Genomic DNA, 25,000 nt, shown 5'->3' on the forward strand with positions numbered 1-25,000 from the left:
ATCCGCTCTAACACCATAAATCCTCGTTCCATTACTTTCCAACTTATGAACGAGTCTATGCACATCAACAGAAACCAATGGAATGCCATTTTTGGTTGGCCTACCGAGGGTTCCCACGGCCCCCATTCCAGTCGCTCTAAGAGATATGATGATAACACCTTTTAGAACCTCATCACCGGTCAGGCGGTTTATTATCCACAGCGTGCTAAGGCCTCTGGGGTTGTTAGCCTCGACCTGCGCACATACATCTATTCCTGTCTTTGACCATTTTTGCCTGGGGAGATAGTGTTGGGGTTGTCACTTCGCATGAGCTTTACATTTTGTGGTGTCTTGTGGATGGGGCCAGTTTTCTGAATCCCGCTATGGGGCTTATGGACCATTTGGATGAGGTTACTCGATCTCGCGGTGACATTGCTATTGGTGGTATGATATTTGTGATTTCTTTTTCTTTTGGTATTGATTTGACAGGTCACTAGGTCATACCAGGCAGTACACGACTCGATCTGAAGGCTTTTCAGACCATGGGATGGTTCGCCGCTACAGTCACTGACGACGGGTATGTTTGGAAGGTTGCGCAATGTCCTTATGCTTACCTTCCAAACTCGGAGCGCACTGTCATCTACGACCCGGAGAACTGGCTTTTTGCTCCTGATTTTTCGTGGATCCTTGCTAAGGACCAGAGCGGGGAGCCTAGCCATGCTCCCGAGTCGTCTACTCAGGCTGACAAGCATCAAATCCTCCATTATGCTCACCAGCTTGATGCGCTTCGTGGAGATATTGGGAGCCTTCGTACAGAGGTTCAGCTGCTCCATCAGTCTCACTCTAATTATGTTGCTGCTATGCAGCATTCTGTGGATGTGATAACCTCTCAGCACCAGGCTTTTCAGGCCACCTTTGGTGATGTTCCCCAGCTACTCTGCGATCTTCGTGCATGGCACATCTCACAAGGATGGACGCCGAGCAGCTCCAGTGATCATACCATGCATGATGCTCCTCCTGATCCATGAGTTTCCTTTATCCCTTCTCTTTGCATGCTTTTTCTTCTTGCACACTGAGGACACTGCGTCACTTCGGGAGAGATTTACCACATCATCTATACATATTCATCATTTAGGCATTTTTATTTTTTGTTTTTGCATATACTTTCATTATTAAGTTGCATTTTAGGTTGCATTTAGGATTGATCTCTTGTGATAGTTGCACACTAAACATGGTTCTATGCTCATGTCTATGTGAAGTCTAAGCATGATTTGAATAACTCTGAACTGCTTCTGATCTCTCCTTGCTCGTTGTGATTAGAATGGCTTGTGGTAATACGGTTTGATCCTCCCAAGGGAGACTTGACTATACTTGTTAGCCACAAATATATACCTAGTGAGGTTATTTGAGCCTAATAGACTAACATCTTTTCATGTGTGATGCTCTTCCTTGATTATTATCCTCTAGAACTTACATTGATACTCCTTGAGACCGCATTGACTTGTTTATGCATTGATACACCTTGAGACTGCATTGACTTGTTTATGCATTGAATACGATTGAGGCAATTGTTGTTTCTAAGCTACATGGCCAAATGCTACCCACATTGATTACTCCCTTTTTATCACCCCTCTGACCCTAGCCTGTTTCTTTTTATTAACTACATCTTTAGCCCTTTACCTTGTCCTACTTACGGGATTGTGAAGCTATGTTGATGAAGTTAAGTGTGACATTTGAGATATTCTGTGGTGTTTGATTGCATTGAGTTCAACTCCTCATAGTTACTTTCTTTGAAACTCCTATCAATTTCCTCTTGTAGATAATTTGTTAAATACTTTATTGAAAAAAAAAGAGAAAACACAAGAAAAAAAAGGATTGTGATTTATGTCTTTAGTGCGTAATAAAAGGAAATTGGAGTATATAATTGAGGAGTTATGAAGTAGCTAATGAGAAAGAGAAAATGAAGTGCAATTAAAATGTGTGTTCGAGGTTTGGTAATTGTTGTCAAGGGTGTTTAAAAGGAGCTTCACTTTCCCCTTTGAGCACCACTTTTCTAGAACTTTCCACACCCATACCTTAAGCCCTCATTACAACCTATATAAAACCCTCATGATTCTTTGCATATAACATAGTCCCGTAGCGATGGAGAGTGAGAAGATGTGCAAGCTTATCGTAGGATGTAGTCAATGGAATGGAGCCTTGAGCGACTATTTGACCCTTTTATACACATGAGTGCTATGTGCACAACTAGAGTGAGGGGTTATCATGTATGGTGAAGGCAAGCCTGAGGGAGCAAAGTGGTAATATTGGTGGTCAAGTCATAATTATGAGATCTAGGACATGGATTGAATAGTTTTGTGTTTATTCCCTTCATGGTTCCATTTTAACAGTGAAGATTGATTTGAAAACCTTGTTGTGTGTGTGCTTGAAGAGTTTTTATCTTACTTTTCCTTTTGTTCCATGTTGGAATGCTTAAGGACAAGCATTAGTTTAGCTTGGGGGAGTTTGATAAGTCGGTTTTTAGTTGCATATAGGAAGGTATTAAGTGTCATTTTCATGAAGATTTTGCTGCATCTTTGATCTAATTGCATGATTTGGGCATTCTTTTGAATCATTGTGTCATTTCGAGATACTTTTGGCTCTTCTATGTGATTTTCAGCCTTTTCAGGTACTTGAGGCTGATTGTGACTAAGAGAAGCTAATGTGGTTCGTAGATTGTCTACTTGGCGGTTTTCGGATGCGAGAAGATGAGTTTCAGTGCTTTGGAGTTGAAGGAACGGTGATATTGAAGATTATTTTCTTTGCACCAAGCAGAATCTCGCTTGCCCACGCACCAAGGCGCACTCCCAAGCGAGATCTCGCTTGCCCGTGCACCCAGGCGCACGCCCAACCGAGATCCCGCTTGCTCGTGCACAATTGCAAATCAGAGCTTCAAAACCTTCTGTTTCGCTAGCACGCCCAAGTAGAATTATGCTTGTCCGTGCACGGTGTTGCACGCCCGTGCAACTTCTCGCTCGACCGTGCATGCTGTTGCCGACTATTTTCGCGACTTTTAATTATTTCTTTTTTTAGTTTAAGGAGATATTATTAGGTTTTGTTAAATATATGTTTTGGGTACTTTTTCATTTATTAGAGAATAGAGTATTACTTTTTAGAGAGCTTTTGAGAGGAAATTCCATTATTGAACCTTGAATTCTACAAGTTTGATCCATTCAAGTAACGACTAAGTTTTTCTAATCTCTTCTTTTCCTTTATTATTATTATGTCTTTTAATTTATTTATCAATTGGTTTGTTATTTCAATTATGAGTGAGTAGTTTTATAATCTAGGGTTAAGTTGAACCCTAGCAATGATTAGTACATGAATCCCTCCCATAATCCCAATTTGATGTGATTGATTATTCTTCCTTGATTGAATTGGTCTTATTTTCATTATCATATTAGGGATAGGTGATTTCGAATTGATTCCTTATGCATGTCTTGTTTTCAATGGGAATTGAATCTAGATGGATTTGTTGATTCAATCAAGAGTATGAATATCTCTATGGGAATAAGTAGATAGGATTACTCTTGATTGAATCACAATTGATTGAATCTAGATGGATTTATTGATTCATACTCTTGTTGATTCAATCAAGAGTATGAATAGCATCACAATTAAATTCCTAGTAATCCTATCTACTTATTCCCATAGAGATATTCATACTCTTGATTGAATCATTAAATCCATCTAGATTCAATTCCCATTGAAAACAAGATATAAGGAATCAATTCAAAATCATCTATCCCTAGTATGATAATGAAAATAAGAACAATTCAATCAAGCAAGAACAATTAATCACATAACTTGGGATTAATGGAGGAATTCATGTAATTATCATCGCTAGGGTTTAACTTAACCCTAGATTATAACACTACTCACTCATAATTGAAATGACAAAATAAATAGTAAGCAAATTGAGAGACATAATAATAATGAAGGAAAATAAGAGATTAGGAAAACTTAGTCTTTACTTGAAGAAATCAAACTTGTAGAAATCGATGTTCAACAATGGAGTGCTCACTCAAAAGCTCTCTAAAAAGTAATACTCTATTCTCTAATAATGAAAAAGTGTTGAAAAGTATGTTTAATAAAACCTAATATTGTTTTCATAAATAAAAAAAAAGAAATAATTAAAAACCGCAAAATTAATCGGGAAACAGTGTGCACGGTCGAGCGAAATGTTGCACGGGCGTGCAGGACCGTGCACGAGCAAGCAAGAAGTTGATTGGGCGTGCGGTCGAAACAGAAGGTTTTAGACGATTTTGTTACAATTATGCACGGGCAAGCGAGATTTCGCTTGGGTGTGCGCCTTGAAGCGTGGGCAAGCAAGATCCTGCTTGGGCGTGCGCCTTGGTGCGTGGGCAAGCGAACTTCTGCTTGGTCCCGCAAAGAGAGTAATCTTTGATATCGTCATTCCTTCAACTCCAAAAGCACCCAAACTCATCTTCTCGCATCCGGAAACCGCCATCTAGACCATCTACGAACCATATTAGCTTCTCTTAGTTACAATCGATCTCAATAACCTGAAAATCACATGAAAGATCCGAAAGTATCTCGAAATAACATAATGGTTCAAAAGAATGCCCAAATCATGCAATTAGAACTAACATGCACTAAAATTTTCATGAAAATTAGACTTAATACCTACCTATATGCAATTAAAAACCGACTTATCAAAGACATTTTATTTTGTCATGGACATCGTGTCAGTTGAGGAGATCAAATATGCTACTTTTGATTTGATTCCCAAAAAATCCATAATCCCAAATGATTTTCCTCTGTTCTTTTTTTCAAAAATATTGGACCCTTATCTGCAATTCAGTTATCGGAGCTGTCAAAAAAAAGTTCCACTATGGGAATATTTTGAAAGAGTTTAATTACAATTTTCTTGCTCTAATCTCAAAAATTGATAACCTCTCCAGTGCAACTCATTTTTGTCCAATTAGTTTATGCTCCACCAATTTGAAAGATCATTTTTCAAAGTTATTATATCAATCATCTTAAGTTAGTAATGGGGAAGGTTATCCATCCCCTTCAAGGTGCCATAGTTCATGATCACCTTATTTAGGATAATATTTTAATTGAGCATGAAGTCTTCATTCGTTTAGTAAATAAAGTACGTGTAGCAGGTTGAATTGCAATAAAGTTAGATATGAAAAAACATAATAGGCTAGAATGAGACAATTTAATTTAGTATCTCTTAGAAAGTTGGGTTTTTGTCTTCAATGGATTGAGTGGATTAAAACCTGTATTTCTACCTCGTCTATATCGATCTTAGTTAATGGCGTCACAAGGGATAGATTTTTCCTTCGAGAGGTATCCGCCAAGGTGACCCTCTATCCCCGTATCTTTTTATTTTTTGTGCTAATTAAGCTGCTTGCTAGACAACTCTTCTTTGCAAATTTGCAAAAAGATAAACCTATTAAAGTCTCTATTAGTAAATCTGGTGTGAGAATCATGTTTCTTATTTTTGCAGATGATACAATGATTTTACCAAGACAATCAATCATAGTTGCCCCACTATTAAGGCGATTTCAGATAAATATTGTTCAATGTTAGGTCAATTAGTTAATTTTCATATGTATAGTCTAGCTGCTTTTCAATGTTCTCCTAACGTTTCAAATCTTGCTACAACTAATTTTTCTAGGCTTTCAGGCATGAGTGCAACTTACAATCTAGGGGAATATTTTGGGTTATTTATTATATATTCAAGGGTTACCAAAAAAATTATGCTTTTGGGGAAGTCTATTGCAAAATTGTTAATCAACTTCCTAAATGGAAAACCAACTCTCTTTCGCAAGTACCTAGAACTTTCAATGCAAGTTAATCTTGCTACTAAAGCCAATTACTAGATGCAAAGTTTTTAACTTCCCAAACCAATACTTTCAGGTTTAGATAACATATAGGAATTTCTTTTGGAACAAAGATAATCTAAATAAGTAGGCTAATCTGATAAGTTGGGATATGTTTTGTTTACCAAAGTAGTAAGGGGGATTAGGAATTCGGAAGGCATATGTTAATGACATTACTCTTCAAATGAAACTTTTTCGGAAATTTGTTGAACATAAAGACAATCTATGGGTAAATTTATTTAAGAAAAAGTATAGTGAAAATCCTAATATTTTAACTCGTAAAGTCTCTTTAGTAGCCTCTTGGCAATGCAGAATACTTATGTCCCTTATATCACTGTTTAGGCATGGGTCAGATGGCAAGTAGGGGATGGCAAAGAGAGTAAATTTTGGGATGATAACCGGATCTTCTAGTATCCCCTTAAAAAAATTATTCTTCATACTCATGAGTCAGTACTCTCAATGTTAGTGATGTTATTGATGATCATGGGCTTGGGATCGGGAAAAAAATGTTTTTCTTGTCCTCCCCCACATAGCTTCAAATATTTCTTCTTCTTTTTCCTCCTTCTTATCCTTAGCTTGGTACTCTTGTGTGGGGTATAATGACTGATGGGGAGTATTCAGTTAGTCGAATTCGATGGCTCATGGTATTCATAATCCGAACTTTGAAAAAGTTGAGATTCCTTGGCTTTGGAAGCTGCATGTTCCTCCCAAAATCAAATTATTTTTTTCAGGGAAATTAATTAAGTTTGTCATGATGGGCTTCTACGAAAGATAGACTTAAAAAATGTAAAGTTTTCTCCCTCAACAATGCGGTTCAGGCTGTAATTCCTTGAATCTCTTTCTCACCTTTGTTTTTTTCAATGGCCCTTCAGTTTAGATATGTTTTAATGTCTTCATGACAATGGTCATTGGCCTAAACTTGCTCAAGAGTTCAACTTTTCTAGTCAATTCTCTTTTTGGTATCAGATTGATTATTGTCATTCTAAGCTTCCTTTGGTAGTCATTATAAGTTTTCTTTTGTGTGGTGGTTTATCTTAAAATATAGTGATTTTCAATGATAAAGGCATTTCACCCCGCCGTGCTAGTTTTCAAATTGACATTTTTTTGCTCAATTGTCTAAAGTGGACAATGAGCTAGGTGGTTTCTCCTTTGCCTCCTCTTTTTCTCGCAAGTGCAATCATCACACGATCATTCGACTGAGTACTAATCTCATTTGGTCCCTTATCCCCTACTTTCAATTTTGCAAGCTAAATTTTGATGGTTATAAATTTAGTAATGGAAATTCTTCTTTAGGTTTTTCGATTGAAAATAGTGATGGTGAAGTTCTATTATCTAGTGCCAAGTCCCTAGATTCTAATATCTCTATTATTCAAACTGAGGCTTGGGCTCTTAGTGAAGGCATCAAGGGAGCCTCTATGTTGAACATCACTCATCTTATTATAGAAGGAGATTATTTAGGGATCATCAATTATATGAAGAATTCTTAGGTATTCCTTGTGAGATTTCTAACATTGTTAAAGATACAAGTGTAGAGGCTCTTCAATTCCAGATGTGCCAGTTTCGTCACTACTTTCGCAAAGCTAAACAAGGTACATGACTAACCTTCCATGTTATATTGCTTTCCTCCTTATTTTATGGATTTCTCCCCCATAATTCTTAAGGATGTTTTAAGCTGGCCCCTAGATTAGGAAGCTAGTCTAAGTTTGTTCTTATAAAAAAACAATTATAGCTAGCTAGTAGACTTAGGGGTGTAACTGTGTAAGTGGACTTTAAAAATTCTAGAATTCTCACTTATCTTCCAAAAGTCCAATTTATAGCTAGCTAGTAGTGTAAGATCTAACTTATTTTATCAGGTGCTCGAATTTTCACTTACCATCCAAAAGTCCAAAGTGAAAAATGAAAACTAAAAAGACAAAAGTTAGTTTACCCTTTTGGTGCCTTTTATATTTTGCAATTTAAATCTTATAAGACTTTAAATATGTATGTAATTTGATTTGTGGAATGTATGCCTGTAATAAGTCCAATTTTTCAAAATTTAATGATTCAATCATGAGAAAACATTGAACATGCAAATCGAGAAAAAAATAAATATACTCCCTCCATCCCACACATTCCTTTTAGTGTGTCCTAAAGTGTTGTGACTGTTTTCGTTTTTATCAATTTATTTGGACTAAATTATCTTTCATTCTTACATAAGCTTTTCAAAAGACCCCTACATTTCTTTAAAATATGTTTCCTTATTTATTGTTTTACACCATTCCAAGAAACATTTATTGCTTTTTTATTTTAACTAGTTCATGGACCCGTGCAAACTGCACGGGAACTTTTTAGTAAATAGTTTTTGATATGATCATTAAACAAAATTATATAATCTACCGCATAGACGTGATAACATCGAGATCCATTAAAATGTATCATCAGCTCGATAAAAAATTGAATAATTATTTAATAAATAGTTTTTGGACCCGTACAAAAATGCACGGGATTTTTTTCCCTTACATATTGAATAAATAACCATCAGCGTACGGAACATATTGAGCTTGACATTCACTATTGTTCGCGAAAAGGTAGCCTGAGGCCACATACGGGTGTTACATGTTCCATCTCGTCATCAGCTCGCCGATATCTTCACATATGGTTCTTTTTGATGATTTTCGTGACAGTCTCAGTGTTCGGAAACCTCCCGCTTCGACTGTGGGGGTGTGATAGAATATTGTTATAGAATATTCATTGATGTACATAAGTCAAGGATTTTGTAATCCTTGATTATCTCTTGTAATTAGGATAGTTAGGAAAGGTTCCTACTTTGTAGCCTAACATTGTATATATTGTGATTATTGCGTAATGAGAAATAATAAGGAAAACTTTCAATTTTAAATGGATATTTGGTTAACTGTTTCACCCAAAATTTTAAAACGGATGAAAACCCGTAGTAAATATATGAAAATCGGTGATGGATGGAGTTGGTGACATGTGAATTACATTCAGGTGGTGCTACGTCCCAGTTGTCACCCATTCATCCACGCGTTTAATATGTTCTATTCTTTTTAATTACTAAATATTAATAAAAATTATAAAAATAGAGGCAACAAAATAATTCTAGCAACTTTTATAAATTATCTTTTAAAAAAATTTATTTTGTTGTTTTTTATGATGTTTTTTTTACGATTTGATTTAAGAATGGTGAAAACAATTAACGATTACAGATAATGTAAAAAGTTCATTGAAAGACAACTTAATAACGTTTGACAATACTTTTTCCAAAATAAAAAATAATTTTATTATAGTAAATTTAGATTTTTGATTGAATATATTTGGGCACAAAATGAGGAAAATCTAGGTTGTGAAACCGTGCAAGTTGCATGAAAAAATTTTGGTTTCCTAAATTCAAGATTTTACGTTATTTTCCCTAAAATATGATGGAACAATCTAACCCGTAAATCTATAATAATGACGAATTAAAAGAATAATATAAAATATTAATACATATATTGTTTTAAAAAGTAAATTTTCACAGTTGCTATATTTGTATAAAGAACGTACACACGTGCACAGGTTTTATAAAACATGAGTGATCATCTATAGAAATTCAATAGTTGAATGATTATTTATCTCTTTACAGTTGAAATTACTCACTCAATTCTTAAATTATGTTATCTTCGCTTGTTTATCAAGGTCTTGGTGTAAATTTTATATCATCAACTTTTTGTAATATACCTAACAAATGGATTCAGGCATATCTTATACATTATTTTTACACATACAGAGTACTAAGATAATGTTATATTAAAATTTCAAATTTTGACCATGACAAAAAGAAGTGAATGGACTTGTAGAGAAGGAAAAAATGCTTTTTACATATCCATCAACGTCATTGGCTATTGTCAACGCTTCCAAAATTTGAGAACTACATGAGAACGAATCTATCCAACTTTTAAAACTAAGAACTTTGTGATATATATGATCTTGTATCGAGAATAATCAAAGTTGACTTACTACCCGTACACTGTAAATCGTAATATTGTTATTGTTATTACGTTCGTAGAATTGATATACTAAAATAAAAAAAACACCTACTCTGTTTATGTATGTTATTAACTTATTATATTTTCTGAGCAAATTGAGAACCTTTAAAAAATAAATATACTTGAGTAATGACTATACCAGCATTATCACATAATTACATGTGTTATCACTCAAAATCAATCTCAACCTGGACATGTGCATAATGCATACAAAGTTATATATAAATATGTTATGCTGTTATTATTTATTAACAAATCCTTTATTTTCTTTCACACTCCCAATTTTACTTTCACTTTGCCTTTGCTTAAAGTTGTCTTTTTTGCATGGTACGGTCTTTTACAATTTCAAGATTATTATGGTGAAAAGAATAATTTTCAAAAAATATGGTACAAAGTAGTTTAAATAAGTAGCACACACCTCTAATCTCAGCATATATGCATGTTTTTCCATTCAGTTGTCAATAAGCTTTTGATCATCGGTAGTATTGATAACTGTGAAAGTTGTACTCTGACCTATACTATTACAATTAGGAATATCCACTTTGAAAAGGTAAGTTTTTACTTCAAAACACACTAATTTAGTCCTGTAACTCATCCTTTTGACCAAGCTATTAAAAACGCAAAAAGAATATTAGTAAATTGTAAGGTGAAGTCACTTATTAATTGTAGTAAAAAGGACTAATTGATAACACAATTGCTAACATATGTTTTATCATTGTTTATTTTTCGAAAAGAGATTCGAAACACGATCTAAAGGAACTATAGGTATGAATTTGCACAAAGTAAATGTAAATCAATAGTTGCATTTGTCTGCCTCATATTTGTAGTTAGGATTTTTAATATGGCATGTATAGTGGAGATTAACTCTAGTTTGCCTAGTTAATTCCGTCCATCTTCTTTTTGCTATCATTTCATGAGCCTTTTCCCCATTTGTCTTCTCTTCTTCCCTCTCCTCAGGCCCTCACCTCAATTGAAGTAAAATCTCGTTTGAAGTAAAAATTTCTCATCATCTCCCCAAAAAAATTCTCTAATATCTAACCCTCTTTTTTGTGGTGAAAATCTCTATCATCTCTAGAAATATTAACCAAAATATTTCTATGACATGAAGAAAATCAATTACTTTTCAGTTTGAATGTCTTGATAGAAATACAATGAAAAATGAGTTATTGAGTCTTGACTATTAAGTTCATTGAAAATATCAAAAGGTAAGTTTGATCATAGGTTTCCAATGCATTTTAGGTTTCTAATCCAAAAACTTGTATTTCAATCACTAATCCTATTTGCATGTGTATATATCCAATGGATATTCAGTATCCAAAATTTTGATTCCCATAGGTCATTTGATCAATGTGTTTCCTTGACTATATCGCCAAAAATATCTACAAATTTGTCTAATTTCATTATATAATAAGCACAGTTGGTCTTAATAGGAATAGAATGGTAGTTTGTTTCGTTGCCTTTATTATAAGCTGCATGTTGAAATAAATTAAGTATATGATGAATCAAGGAGTTATTTTCATGGCCTTTTCTACAAAACGGGCCTAAAAAATACCTCTAGTATGTTTCTTAAGAAATTACAAATAAGGGATTATATGATTGTATTTATTAATAAGAAATAAGAAAAGAAAAAAACTAAATTGTAAATTTAGATTTTTACCTGATCTGAAATATCCTCAAGGCAACTACTATAAGCAAAAGAAAGAAACAAATTATTTAGTGACCCCTGAACCCGCATTTTACTGGATAAATTCTTTCTCTCTCCTCTGACTTTACGGCGCTGCTGCCATGTTCCGCCGGTGCTACTGTCGTTGTGTCATCGTCGCAGGTGCTATTCCTTTGTTGTCTTGGTGGTTGTCTCGGTGGCTCGCTTCTCCCCGCTATTAGGCTCCTGCCTTTGGTTTTTTATCCTTATGATCCATGAAGACAGTCGCCATTATTACGTTATTGCATTGTTGATTGTGATTCAAATATTTATGCTACAAAGGTATAGAGTTATTGCTCTCAAATTAGGGTTTGTATTATGGAAAGAATTCATTATGCAATTAACTTGTCAACTGGTTTATAATATAAAAGAGATATATGGTGCTGAAATTAGGGAATAATAATTATTAGAAACAATTGATTTACAAATCAGCATATATTATTATTTTTAAGAATGTGTGATATATATGCCAACATTCAGTTTGCTATAATTACGGATTAGCTTGTAGAAGTCAATGATTTATTTCCTTAAATTTCATTGCAATATATACGATTGCCCTACATGATTCAATCACCACGATTTGCTATTTTGTCACTTCAATCAATGACACGTGGCAATTAAATGAGAGGGGTTGAAAAACCTTGGAGCAGTGAGAGGCTTGAGAGAATAAGAGGCTGCCACATAGGATGAAGTTTTCTTGCTTTAATATTATATATGATTTCAAGGAAAAAGAAAGTAAAGAGTTAGTTCCAAGACAAAGGTACAAGGAAAGCACTTACTCCTTCCATTTTCCTTAATTCTCGTGAAAAATGAGAATTAAGCACTATATTATGGGACAAAAGGAGTATTATATAATTAGGGGTATAAATTGATTGGACTAGATTGAACTTTGCCAAATCCAATCCAAAGATATTTGGATTTGAGAAATTGACTCCAAGTTCGATCCAAATACTTTCTTGAATCCAATCTAGTCCAATCCGATAATTTTTCTTGAGTCTGAATCTAGTCTAGTCCAGTCCGACTATTATGTTATTTTTTTCCACGATTTAGATTCAATGATTCACAACATTTTCTCATAATTGAATTTGAAAATTTAAGCTCAGTATATCTATTCCATAAAATAAGTGACATGCATCTTTTCTATAATATATATAAATATTAATTATATATTATATATAAAAATATTTTTGAAATGGACGGACTTATTGGACTCAAAAGGGGTAAGTCCAAATTCAGTCCAAATATTTGGACTCGAAAATTTGAGACAAAGTCTAGTCCGAAAGAATTTCAGTCCAATCTTGTTTGACATGTTTGGACTGGAATGGATTGGACTCTGGACTTTTCGCAATCCGCTTATATTGCTAATAATAATTGGACTGGACTGGATTTGGACTCAAGAAAAAAGATTTGGGCTTAACTAGTCTTAAAAAGAATTTGGATCGAATTCGAACTCGATTTCTTGAGTCTAAAAAACTTTTGACTGGATTTGGCAAAGTTCAATCCAATCCAATCCAATCCACTTACACCTAGGGCTGGCAAAAGGTGATCAGACTCGATAAGCCATCCAAACCTAATCCGAAATAAGTGGATTAGGTTTACGATTTTCAACCCAATTAAGTAATTGGGTTGACACGATCAAACCATTTAATCAAACGGGTTAGGTTAAGATTGATAATTCTGACTCGAAAATGACCTGTTGCGACCTTATTAGCTTATACATATGGAAAATTCCAGTAAACATTAAATTGATAAATCTAAAATTTGGTTAAAAGAAAGAAATATGTTGCTATATATATGTCATAATTATTCTTAAAAACTCTAAACATGCATACTAACAGTAATGAACTTGCTCATTTAGCTTTTTTAAAAATAACTATTTTTCAATATAATAAAAATTATGATTAAATGGATTATACGGGTAACCCAATTATTAAATAGGTCGGGTTGAAGTTGAATTTTCTTACCTGTTTATTAAATGTGTTAGATTTGGGTTAAAAGATTATTGACCCGTTTATAATTGGCTCGATCAAAAAACCAACACAACCTGATCTGATTGCGAACCCCGCTAATACTCCTAAGTAGACTAGAGTAGATTGTGGTAGACTGGTAGTATCAATCTTGATTGAGAAAATAATATTGATTCCAATGTCAGATGAGGAGTATTTAATTAAGAAAGTAATATAGTTATGTCAAATTCTCTCTTGGAAGTATACATATCTCACAAAAACAAATTCATGAAAAGAAGAAAGTGGAGACTACATTCATGGAACTTTAATATCTTGAGTGTAAATATAGTCCGTATGATCTACCATAGACTTGTCCAACAAGCAATCTTCTCCGTCCATACTAGTGCAACCATCTAATATGGTGCTCGATTCCTGCTAGAACAAAAGCCAGACAAAACATATTATGGAATGTTTTTCTTTTCTAACATGGTATGAAAGTTATGTAATAAATATTTTTAAGTAATAATAATATAAAGTGGAGTTTGGTACTCGCTGGTTGTCAGTTGTTTTACTTGGTTGTTTTGACCTACTTTTTGTATTGATTGCATTTCTATAAACTGTTTGTAAATGTGTTTGATAAAATCATAGATTGTGTTAGTTTTCTAAATATAAACAGAAAGAAAAAACCAAAGGCGGTTTTCAAAACGTTAGTAAAAAAAAATTACTTTTTTGTTGAAAAGTCAGCTTTGCACGGTTGCACACTTGCACCTAGCCAAATGAACTATTTACTAAATATTTTGTGACTGTTTGACCACATGAAAAATAACCCAAAAATCATTTATGGAACACTATTGACTATCCCTAGTTGAAGTATGAAAAAAGAACTGAGAAGAGCTATTTGTCACTCACATTGGAACTTTGTGGTGCATTTTCTCCATGAAGAAGTCTTGAACCGTGAACATCTTCCAAACATGAGAGTAAAAGGAGAGCAAAAATAAAGGATATGAAGCTCTTGGCCATGCCTACCACTCTACCAGAATATCTAGATAGTAAAAAAAGAGAGAGAAGAAAGTATTAAAAGATGGGAAGGAGAGAAAGGAGAAGAGACATTTTTATGGGAGAGTGGGAAGTAAGGGCGTGAGTTGCATCATACTATATTAAATGGGGAGAGATTGGTATTACTGGTAAGATTGAAGACTGGATATTAAATTCAGCTTTTAAATGAGCATTGGTGCACCAATCGTTATATTCTTCACAGCATTAATCACCATCAATGAATCCCCTTCGAGAGCTAGACAACCATAACCCATCATACACGCCAAATCAAGAGCATATTGAGTTGCCATCGCCTTCGCCAAACTTGCATCCCATTTAGCCTCATTCGCTTCATGCCCAATGCTAGAACCTAATGGTAGTCTCTACACATAACCGCTAAACCCACTTCTCCATATTGGCTTATGTGTGCATCAAAATTTATTTATTACCCACCCCTCCGTAGGAGAGCTCCAGCTTAACAGTGATAAGCGCGCTGGGTGTGATGGTGTGAACACCTTGCCCGCCTAATCTCAATAATCAGCCACCAACTTCACAAAACTACAAGTCACCCTTACTTACATTTGAATCTTCCTGCTCAAAAATGAATTTGATTCGACAATACCAAGCAGTCCAAGCCAGCACAATATAGTTCTTAACTCCTCCCGAGATACTCTGAAAAGAAGCTATTTAAAACGCTCGGGAAAAGAAGATGATGGTGCATCCGCCAACAACAAGACAAAGTCACTCAAGCTCCATATCTGTTGCGCATAATGACAACCAAATAGCGAATGATAAACTTTGTCTACAAAGTAAGAAAGCGACTCAGTGGAGATATATGAGAGCACTATATATTGTCAATGGAAAAAAATGTGTTGTAACCAACCCAATAAATCAAGAAAGAATTACAAAACAATCGACACAATAATTAACGTGATTCAATAACAATGTGATACGTCCATATGCAAAGGAAAAATGTATTTTTATTAGATTTAGGAGAGAGTACATATATAAGAATAATGGAGGCAGGAGTTATTATAGGATTTGTATAGTACCCTACTAATTAACTAAACAAATAGGCCTAAACACGAACTAGAAAAGACTCGATATCTAATAGCCCTAATTTCTAAATATGTCTTGTTCATTGTTAATTATAATAATTAGCAAAATCATATATTAAATATTCTTAGTTTATTTGAGTTGAAATATGAATATTATTTGTACTAACGATCTTCTATTATTTTATTGATGTTAATATTTTATTCATTATATGTAGTAGTAATATTTTGCGAACCCGATAATGTTGTATGGAGGTTGTCCAAGTTCCATACCGGTCCACACAGACCGATAAGAATCGTCACGGCACTCCTCCTTGGGTCATTCTCACATGGGCCTGGGCTTGATCCAGTTACTATCTAAATGCGCCTACGGGCCTAAAGATAAGTATCAATAAAGCTAGATAGAATTGTATCCAAAGAGGATAGAATTACGTTCAACCAATAGGAGCAGAGTCCTATCCTAGCAAGGACTCTTGCCGGCTCCTATAAATACTCCGTTGATCTTAGTCATAAGGTATGTTCACAATCACAATTATACTCCACTTGAAAGCTACCGATTTACCCATTACTGAGGGTGCGTTCTGCTCAACTTAAAAAATTAAGTTTCAGGCCCAATAAGTTCAGATAAGTGCAGATAAGTTGCAATAAGGTCTAATAAGGGAAATAAGTTCCAATAAGGTCTAATAAGGTCCAATAAGTTTCAATTAGGTGCAATAAGTTCCAATCAGGTGCAATAAGTTTCAATCAGGTCTAATAAGGTCCAATAAGTTCCAATCAGGTCTAATAAGATCCAATAAGGTCCAAATAGTCAATGTTTAATAAATATTTGTATTATTGTCCACTATTTTGTTATTCATGATTTCATATCACTATTAGCTGATTATGTTATTATTAGAATTTTAATTAAAGTACCACAATGATTATATAGTATTATACTTGTATTAGTGTCTATTATTTTATTATTTATTTGTATTATGTCTATTATTTTATTATTTATTTGTATTATGTCTATTATTTTATTATTCACTACTATTAGCTGATTATGTTATTATTAGAATTTTTTATTAAAGTACCACAATGTATAGTATTATACTTGCATTATTGTCTATTATTTGATTATTCATATATATTGCTATTAAATAATATTACAATCATGGTCAAATAATTAAGGTTAACAATAAAAATAATAATTATAATTACAATATTTTGCAATTCGTCTTTAAATAACTAAAGATAACATGTTTTCGTTACTAATAACAATGAAAGATATAAATGTTATTAATTGATTGCTTCATTATCATCACTGGAGTATCTTTCTTCATCGGAGTATCTTTCTTCATCTTCTACATTATCCTCTTCAATCAAGAAATGAATGAAGCAATATCATGCAAAGCTACGGTGATTTTGACCATTTTTTTTCTCTTTCTTTTTGTTTTCTTTTTATCTTCTAGTACATTCACATAAATGAAAGGAGAAGAAAAGAGAAGAAATGAAGGAAGGAGTTAATGCTATCTACTTACCTTCACATTAATGAAAGTGAAGTGAGAATTTTTTATATGTGCCAATTTTAACTTGTTAGCAATAAATGTTAATTAATTTTTGATTTTCTACTAGTGTTTTATAAAATCAAAACAAGACTATTAGATATATTAGTGGTGAAAGTTATGTATAGGCAAATATATAAATATTAAATTTTATTGTTAAATTAATTATCATAAGAGATAATTAATAATCATTATTTTTTAAAGGACGAATTATAATAATTATTACTCCATAAAAAATTTTGAGGGGTAGTATTTACGTTAGTGGTAATATTTATTTATTCATGGTCAATGTTTTTTACTAATAAGGTCAAATAAGTTTCAATCAGGTCCAATAAGGTCTAATAAGTTTCAATCAGGTCTAATAAGTTTCAATCAGGGCCAATAAGGTCTAATAAGTTTCAATAAGGTCCATAATTTCCAATAAAGTCCAATAAGTTCCAATCAGATTCAATCAGGTCCAATAAGTTGAATCAGGTCCAATCAGGTTTAATAAGTTCCAATAAGTTCAGTTAAGGCTCAATAAGTTCAGTTCAGATAAGGTCCAATAAGTTCAGGGCCAATAAGTTGACTTAGACATCAGAGGAGCTTTCCTCGGATCAACCTCCGATGTTAGCTTATGTGTTCTATTTTGCAGGAAACCAAACCGACTTACATACGGAAGAGATACCGGTTCATACCCTACCATTTATTCCATACCAAAACAATTGACGCTAGAAGGAGGGGTGAACTATATACCTTTGAGTCAAGCCATAGTGTTGACAGCAAAACCACTCTTATGGATCCTAATCAGCATTTCGGGATGCCGAAAACTGACGAGACCAACATCCCGATAGGGAAAGCACCACCAGGGTTCTCAACCCTGCTGCCGGTGGTAGGATCGTCCAAACCACCAACTAATTAGGGGAAGAAAGTTGTTGAGACCCCTCAACAGAATATAACACATGTTCACTCCAGACTGCTCTAGAGTGCAGTAGAGGTTTTTCAAGCCATGGCTAGCCAGACACCACCGACCGCTTAGACCGACAAGCGTCCTCTAAGCAGACCTCCACAGTTCAGTGAGAAATATGCGTTCAGTGGCGATGGCTCGCCACGATGAACACGGCCGGAATGACCAGGATCAGGTGGCCAACTCCAAGACCCCCACTAAACAAGTTGGGGAGGGGGATGAAGAAGAGGCGCAAGAAATAGAGATCCAGCAGTCAACCTAGCTAGCCCAGAAGAGGAAGCGAATACCGACGCAAGGCACCAGTATCCTGAGAAACTCTCCTTTCTCCACTGCCATCCTCCAAGAGCACATGGAGAAGATCAAAATGCGGACATGCAAGTATGACGGCAAGACGGATCTGGAGGATCACATATCGGCATATGAGGGCCACACGCTGCTGTACACTAATACCGAGTCGGTATGGTGTAAGGTTTTACCCTCTACGCTAATTGGGCTTGGTCAAACGTGGTTCAAGAGTATACCACCAGCAATTGTCTTCGACTTTTGCCAACTCACGTCCATGTTTGTTACCCACTTTGTCAGTAACAAACGCAGGGAGAAGACTACCGGCGAGTTGATGTCCATCAAGTAAGGAGACTCAGAAAGCTTGAGGGACTATGTAGAACGCTTCAACGTAGAAGTCGTTACCATCCCCAGTCTGCAGCAAGAGGTGGCGGTCTTAGCCTTGATGACAGGTCTGAAAGAAGGGACTGCCTTAAGAAGCTACCTGGGCCATAAAAAGCTGACAAGCCTAACAGAAGTATTGGGAAAGGCAAATGACTTCATCAGGGGAGAAGAGTTTGACAAGGCGGCAACTGCTAAAAGGCCGGAAGGAGATGGGAAGGAAAAGGAGAAAGATCGCAAGGAGGACAAGTATCGGAAGGACAAGAAGCCGGACAATTTCGGCATGAGGGAGGAAAGCAATTCCGTAAAGAAGGGACAGGAAGGGCGATCTGATCGATATCGCAATTACACCCCTCTGACAATGTCCCAGGCAGAGATATACGAACTCCACAAGACAGACAAGTGACAACGGCCCCGAAAGATGTACTACAAGGGTCGGGATAAATCGAAGTGGTGTGAGTTCCACAAGGATTATGGTCATGTCACAGATGACTGTAAAGACCTAAAAGACAGGACAGAAGACTTGGTGCGAAGAGGCTACTTCACCCAGTACCAAGCAAGAGTTGATAAAAAATCCCCGTCTTGAGAAGACGAAAACGGCAGCAGAAAGTCGGTGAAAGAACGGATTACTGAAATCCACGTCATCTCAGGAGGACCGACGCACTGGGGAAGCATACATGGTGTCAGCTAGCCTAAAGGAGGTTAGGCACCAAGTGAATTATCATAACACCGGACAATGGCCGGCACCCCCCAAGCATGTCGTCCTTGGCGTTCATGTCAGAGGATGATAAGGGCATCATCTACCCCCACGATGATCCCTTGGTAGTATATCTGCAGATCTCAACGGCGATGGTTCATCACATACTGGTGGATGGCGGCAGTTTCGCCAACATCCTATATAAGGATACATTCGAAAAAATGGGCCGCGAAGCGTCATGTCTGAAGCCGGTCTCATATCCCATGATCGGATTTACCGGGGCATCTGTCGTCCTCGATCACGATTCTAACAACATTGGGCCACACATTAGGCAACATATGAATCCAATCAATAATCGCAACTACACGCTAAATAATATCAGGTGTTCATAGACTAGAGTTCAACCCCACATTTCAAACATGGAAGATCTGCAAACTTACTAACTCACTAAATATTATCATACTTCACATTAAAAATTAGCCTACATGTCTCCTAGTTATCTTCTTTCTTAAGAAGATACATATTACAAATTAGCTCAGTTCTTTTATTCTTCGTGAACAAGTAGCAATTACAAGCCTTCTACATCTACTGATGTTTCAGCCTCTACAATTAGTTTCTCTCTATACATAGGTTATAGTAGTCACTAGATATATAATAGAATCAAGACATGGCTCAACAGAATCCCTTTAAGACATAAGATAAGATGCAATAGCTATTACAAAACCCCTTCAAAGTACAACTAGATAAATTAAAGAGTTTATACTAATGACTCAATAATTACAAGAACAAAATAAAACAAAAGAAAGGTCAAATATCTTCAGGATCATTGAAAAACTAACAGCAAATAGGATAAAAAAATGTATATGAAAGATCAACATAAACTATAATTAATAACAAAGAAAAGTGCCTCTTATAAGGATAAGGAATCACCTAACAACTAACATTCTGAAACTAAAGAAAGACATGGGAGCATGACTCGCTAGTAGCTCGCATAGCGTGGTTATCTTCTTCAATTACAAATAGCAACCTGAAAGATGTTTACAGATTACGAGAATCCAAACTACGAGAATGTAAGAGACACTAGTAGAATAAATGCTATTTGCTGCGGTGATATTGCTGCGGTTTTACCTATACGCAGCAATATAACACACAAAAAGAAAAGAAAAAATAAAAATTGACAATATTGCTGCGGTTCCCACCCAAAACCGCAGCAATATTGTCTAACGGACACTTTTTAAAAATAATGTGGGGCCTTGAACAACAAATATTGCTGCAGTTTCCACGTAGGACCGCAACAATATAGTAAAAAAAATATTTTTTTATATATATTGCTGCGGTCCTACGTGGCAACCGCAGTAATATTAACCAAAAAAAACGGGGCACTTGCGTTTGAAATATAAAACACAAGACTTAGGGTTTCTTCCCTCACTTTCCATCTCTCTCTTAGCGCCTCTCTCTCAACCCTCTCTCCTCTCTCTCAGCCTCTCAACCCTCTCTTCATCTCCTACGCAGTTCTCTCTCATCACTCTCAACCTCACTTCATCTCTTCGCCTCCGACGAGTTTCTTCGACCGCCTTCCTTCGAACGGAGCGGACGCGACGAAGCCAATCGCAGCCTCCGACGAGTTTCTTTTGTCGTCGTGTCTCTTCCTCGACCGCGTTCTCTCTTCCTCGACCGCAAGTCGTCGTTGGCCGACGTTGAAGTCGTTCATGTTCATATTCTCGACGTTGAAGCCGTCGTCCTTCGCGATGTTCATATTCACGATGAAGTGTTTTCTTTATTTTCTATTTTTATTTTCGATTTAGATCTCACAATAATTTATGTATTTTTTATTTTCTGAATTTTTTTAAATTTCTGTATTTTTTAAATTGTCGCGTGGTTGTGGAGATGTTGGTGGCGGGTTTTGCTGCATTTTGTTCCAATGATGAAAGTAGTGAACATCCAATAAAGTCTTAAGTTTTTTCTGTTGTTTTGTTTTTAGCAATGGAGGTTTGAGTTAGTGAATTTTTGGTGTTTGAAGTTTGAAGTTTGGAGTTTGGAGTTTGGAGGAGGGTATGGTCTGGGAAGTGTGGATCGTTAGTCGGAAATGCTAGATTTTAGGGGGGAATTGAAGGATTTATTTCCTCGACTTAAATGCAATTACTAATATAAAATGGATCGTATTATAGAGATAATAAATTCGTTATATTGGGTCATCTATACGTCTTGCTAGAGAAAGCTATAGAACTTCGGATTAGTAAATAAATAAACCCGAATCCCAATGTAACGAAACCTACAAGGTCACACATTAAACTTGGATCAACGAAAGAAACCTAGAGCCCAAGAGGGCCCTAGGGTGGCCGGCAAAGAGAGGGGGAAAGGAGAGAATTCTGACCTAAATACTTTTATATATTTGGGTTAGGCAGAAAAGAAAATAATCAATTTATTCTATTATTATTTTCTCTCTCCTATTCTTTCTCTTTCAAAGTCACATAAAAACTCCAAAAACAAGAAAGAAGTTTTGTTCCTTTCCAACTCGTATTGGTGGAGTATTGATCCGGGTTGGTGGACTAAGTAGAGGAATCACATCTGAGATTCTCAATCCGGGTTATTCAATCTTTGTGGAATTCACGCTACAAATGTTATTTCTAAACTTGTATGTGATCCTTAATTGTATATGCATGTGGTCCTGATTTAAGTGCTTATGAATTAGGTTCATGAAATTCCGCTTTATAGTACTTATAGATTCCTACAGTGGTATCAGTTTTAGCCTCTTACATATAGAATTTTGGTCATAAAGTTTAGTTTATGTATGATTAATTTTAATTTGATTAAAGGGAGGAATTAAATTATGGATTGAATAATTAATTGAAATTGATTAAAAAGAGTTTTAATAACTTGCTTTCTCAATCTATATTAGCCGAAAATTCACCCTAATACCCTATTTTTCGAAATTTTAAAATCTGATTTTAAATATCTAAATTTCGAAAAATAAATTCATGTTGTTAATCTAATTTTCATATTTAAATCGTTTATGTATGAAAATAAATTCATATAAAAGGTGTTTTGTATGAATTAGTGATTAATTATATGAATAATATGAAAAGTAATTAAAATAGAGATTTTAAATTTAATTTTCTGTATTAAACATAAAGAGTTATGTTTAATTTAATCAAGATCACCTAATTAAATTTACAAGAGGTTGTAATTTTAAATCCTTCAAGAAAAGAAAAGAAAAGAAAATTGAAGGGGAGAAGAGGAGCAGCCACCATGGCTCCTCCGGTAGTCTGCCGGCGAGAAGTCGGGGGAAGGGCGACGCAAGGCCGCCGGCGAGCAGTCGCGTCGGGAAAAGGTGAGGTGGCGCAGCCTGGCTCAACGCACGTTCGACGTGCGGAGCGGCTGTTCTGTTGTCGCAGGCGAACACGACGTGCTCGCTGCCGGTGTTATACGACAATGTCGGGGCGCGAAAGAAAAGGCTGGCAAGTTCGCCGGCGAGGTGACCTGCGAAGGTCGCCGGGTTTTGCTTTTGGTCCGGTCATGGTCGAGCGTGAAAGCAGACTTGTGCTGCTGTGTTTCACGGATGTTTCAAAATTTAAAAAAAAAAAAAAAAATTTTAAGAAAGGTGGTTAAAAAAAACTGGGCAGCAGCCAAAAAAAAAATTTTTATTTTGAAAAAACAGAATTTTGAAAAAGATAAGTAAATTTCAATTATATTGACTTGTCATAAATTTCAATTCATAATCTGATTTTTTAATCTAATTAAAATTAATTAGGCTAGTTTTAAGGGATAGAATCTTTAGGTGATTAGTTATTGTTTAAAATTTTATCTTCTTGCTTTAATTAAGAATATTTGATATTTTAATTGATTGGCAAGTATAATATGTGATATTATTATGTGGCTTTTATATATGATATATTTGCTATGTATGACTAGTATGGCCCAAATTAAGATAGAAAATACGATCTGCGTATCGTGATGTATTCTTGTAATTTTAAATACGATCTGCGTATCGTTAACTATTTTTGTAATTTATTTAATTTAGTTATTATTTAAATTATTTTTGATACTTATGTAATCCAAAGAAGAGCCCATCAAGAGAAGGCCCATGGAAAAGTGGATGGAGATCCATGAAGAGTCCAAGAAGGAGCCATTGATGCTTAGTTCTTAGGATTAGGGGCCATACTAGATCATTTTATTTTCGCATTTTATTATTCTTTAAAATGCTTATAAGTTTATTGTATGTTGGTTGTTGATGCGCTAGAGTTCACTAATTCATAACAACATAATAAACTTAGGCCCCGTAAATATTAAGGTTTGCTTTTCCAAACATAAAGTACTTATAAAACCCTTAATTAATAGTAATAGGTCATGCCTCCGCAGGGTGTTATCATTAATTTTGGGATATAAGGTAAAATTGCGAATTTTACAACTTAGTTTGGTTGTCCTTAACAAAATTATCAAAAGCGTTTTGAATTTTGAAGCAAGAGATAGTTAAACATGCGATGTTTATCCATCTAAACAAGAGTTATAAAGTGTTATAATTAGTAAAAGAGTTTACTTACCTTGATAATGTAACGTTATGATAAGGCCTCCGTCTGCTTAGTGTTACATGTTGATAGGATCTTGTAAAACACTTATTCATAGGGGACTTTAATTTTGAATAGGTGGTCAACCTAGAAACCTTTTACATGTTTTAGGTTGCTTTATAAACAAAAATTGAACTTTGCCTTATTTTTCTGTTGTAGATATCATGTCAATAACAACAACAACAACAACTCCGGTTTCAACATTCGTCCTTTTCTGGAAAAGGACAGACTGAATGGTGAAAATTTCCTTAATTGGGAAAGGACCTTAAGACTCGTTCTGAGGTTTGAGGGTCGAGAGGACGTCTTAGATACCCCGCTTCCTGTAATAACTGATGAATCAACTGACGCTGAAAAACGTCGTGCAAAACAGGCTAGTGATAAGTCTATACCAATCACTTGTTTGATGGTAGCAGCCATGGAGCCGAACCTCCAAAAGAGGTTCGAAACCAAGGATGCCTACACGATCATGCAAGAGCTGCGGGATGTTTAAAACTCAGGCCCGAGTTGAGCGGTATGAGACTAACAGGGAGATCCTTGAATGTCACTTGAAGCCGGGTCAAGCTGTTGGCCCCCATGTTTCGAAATGATGGGTCTTTTCGAAAACATGGAAAGACTTGGGTTCCCTTATAGGCTCGAGTTGGCTACTGACATATTCTCCACTCGCTGCCTGTTGTTTCAATCAGTTCAGAATGACCTACAATATGAATGAGTCTGAAAAGACTTTGCAAGAGCTGCATGGATTGTTGGTCAATGCTGAAAGGAACATCCCTAAGGTTGAACCAAAGAAAGAGGTTCTGTTGGTTCAAAAGGGAAAGGGTTTCAAAAAGAAATGGGCAGGAAAGAAGGACAAAGAAGCAAGTTGCCACTGTCGCTGAAAAACCTAAGCCAACCGCCAAGCCAAAGGTTGCTGCGGAAAGCAAGTGCTTCCACTGTCACAAGATTGGACACT

At 35.4% G+C, this 25,000-nt stretch overlaps 1 protein-coding gene and 1 long non-coding RNA gene across 2 annotated transcripts; one reads left to right on the forward strand and one right to left on the reverse strand.

Annotated features, from left to right (window-relative positions):
• Nucleotides 1-13,814: 13,814 nt before the first annotated feature.
• On the reverse strand, nt 13,815-14,715 carry LOC125498998 (uncharacterized). Its single transcript, XR_007275650.2, has 2 exons — nt 14,456-14,715; nt 13,815-13,978 (listed from the first exon to the last, which is right to left on the reverse strand). It is a non-coding gene; the product is annotated as an uncharacterized LOC125498998 (long non-coding RNA).
• A 3,775-nt stretch (nt 14,716-18,490) lies between these two features.
• LOC104908496 (uncharacterized) lies at nt 18,491-19,195 on the forward strand. The gene is made up of 2 exons (XM_010697612.2): nt 18,491-18,753; nt 18,823-19,195. The coding sequence occupies exons 1-2, from the start codon at nt 18,491-18,493 to the stop codon at nt 19,193-19,195; spliced, it is 636 nt and encodes a 211-aa protein (XP_010695914.2).
• Nucleotides 19,196-25,000: the final 5,805 nt, after the last annotated feature.

This window comes from Beta vulgaris, chromosome 6 (assembly GCF_026745355.1).
Source record: "Beta vulgaris subsp. vulgaris cultivar EL10 chromosome 6, EL10.2, whole genome shotgun sequence".
NCBI lineage: Eukaryota > Viridiplantae > Streptophyta > Magnoliopsida > Caryophyllales > Amaranthaceae > Beta > Beta vulgaris.

Excerpts from the sequence above, each read along its gene's own strand:
- LOC104908496 (XM_010697612.2), top strand. The coding sequence starts at position 18,491 with ATGCGGACATGCAAGTATGACGGCAAGACGGATCTGGAGGATCACATA. Across the intron at positions 18,754-18,822 it reads GGCGAGTTGATGTCCATCAA|TCTGCAGCAAGAGGTGGCGG; the intron begins GTAAGGAGACTC and ends TACCATCCCCAG.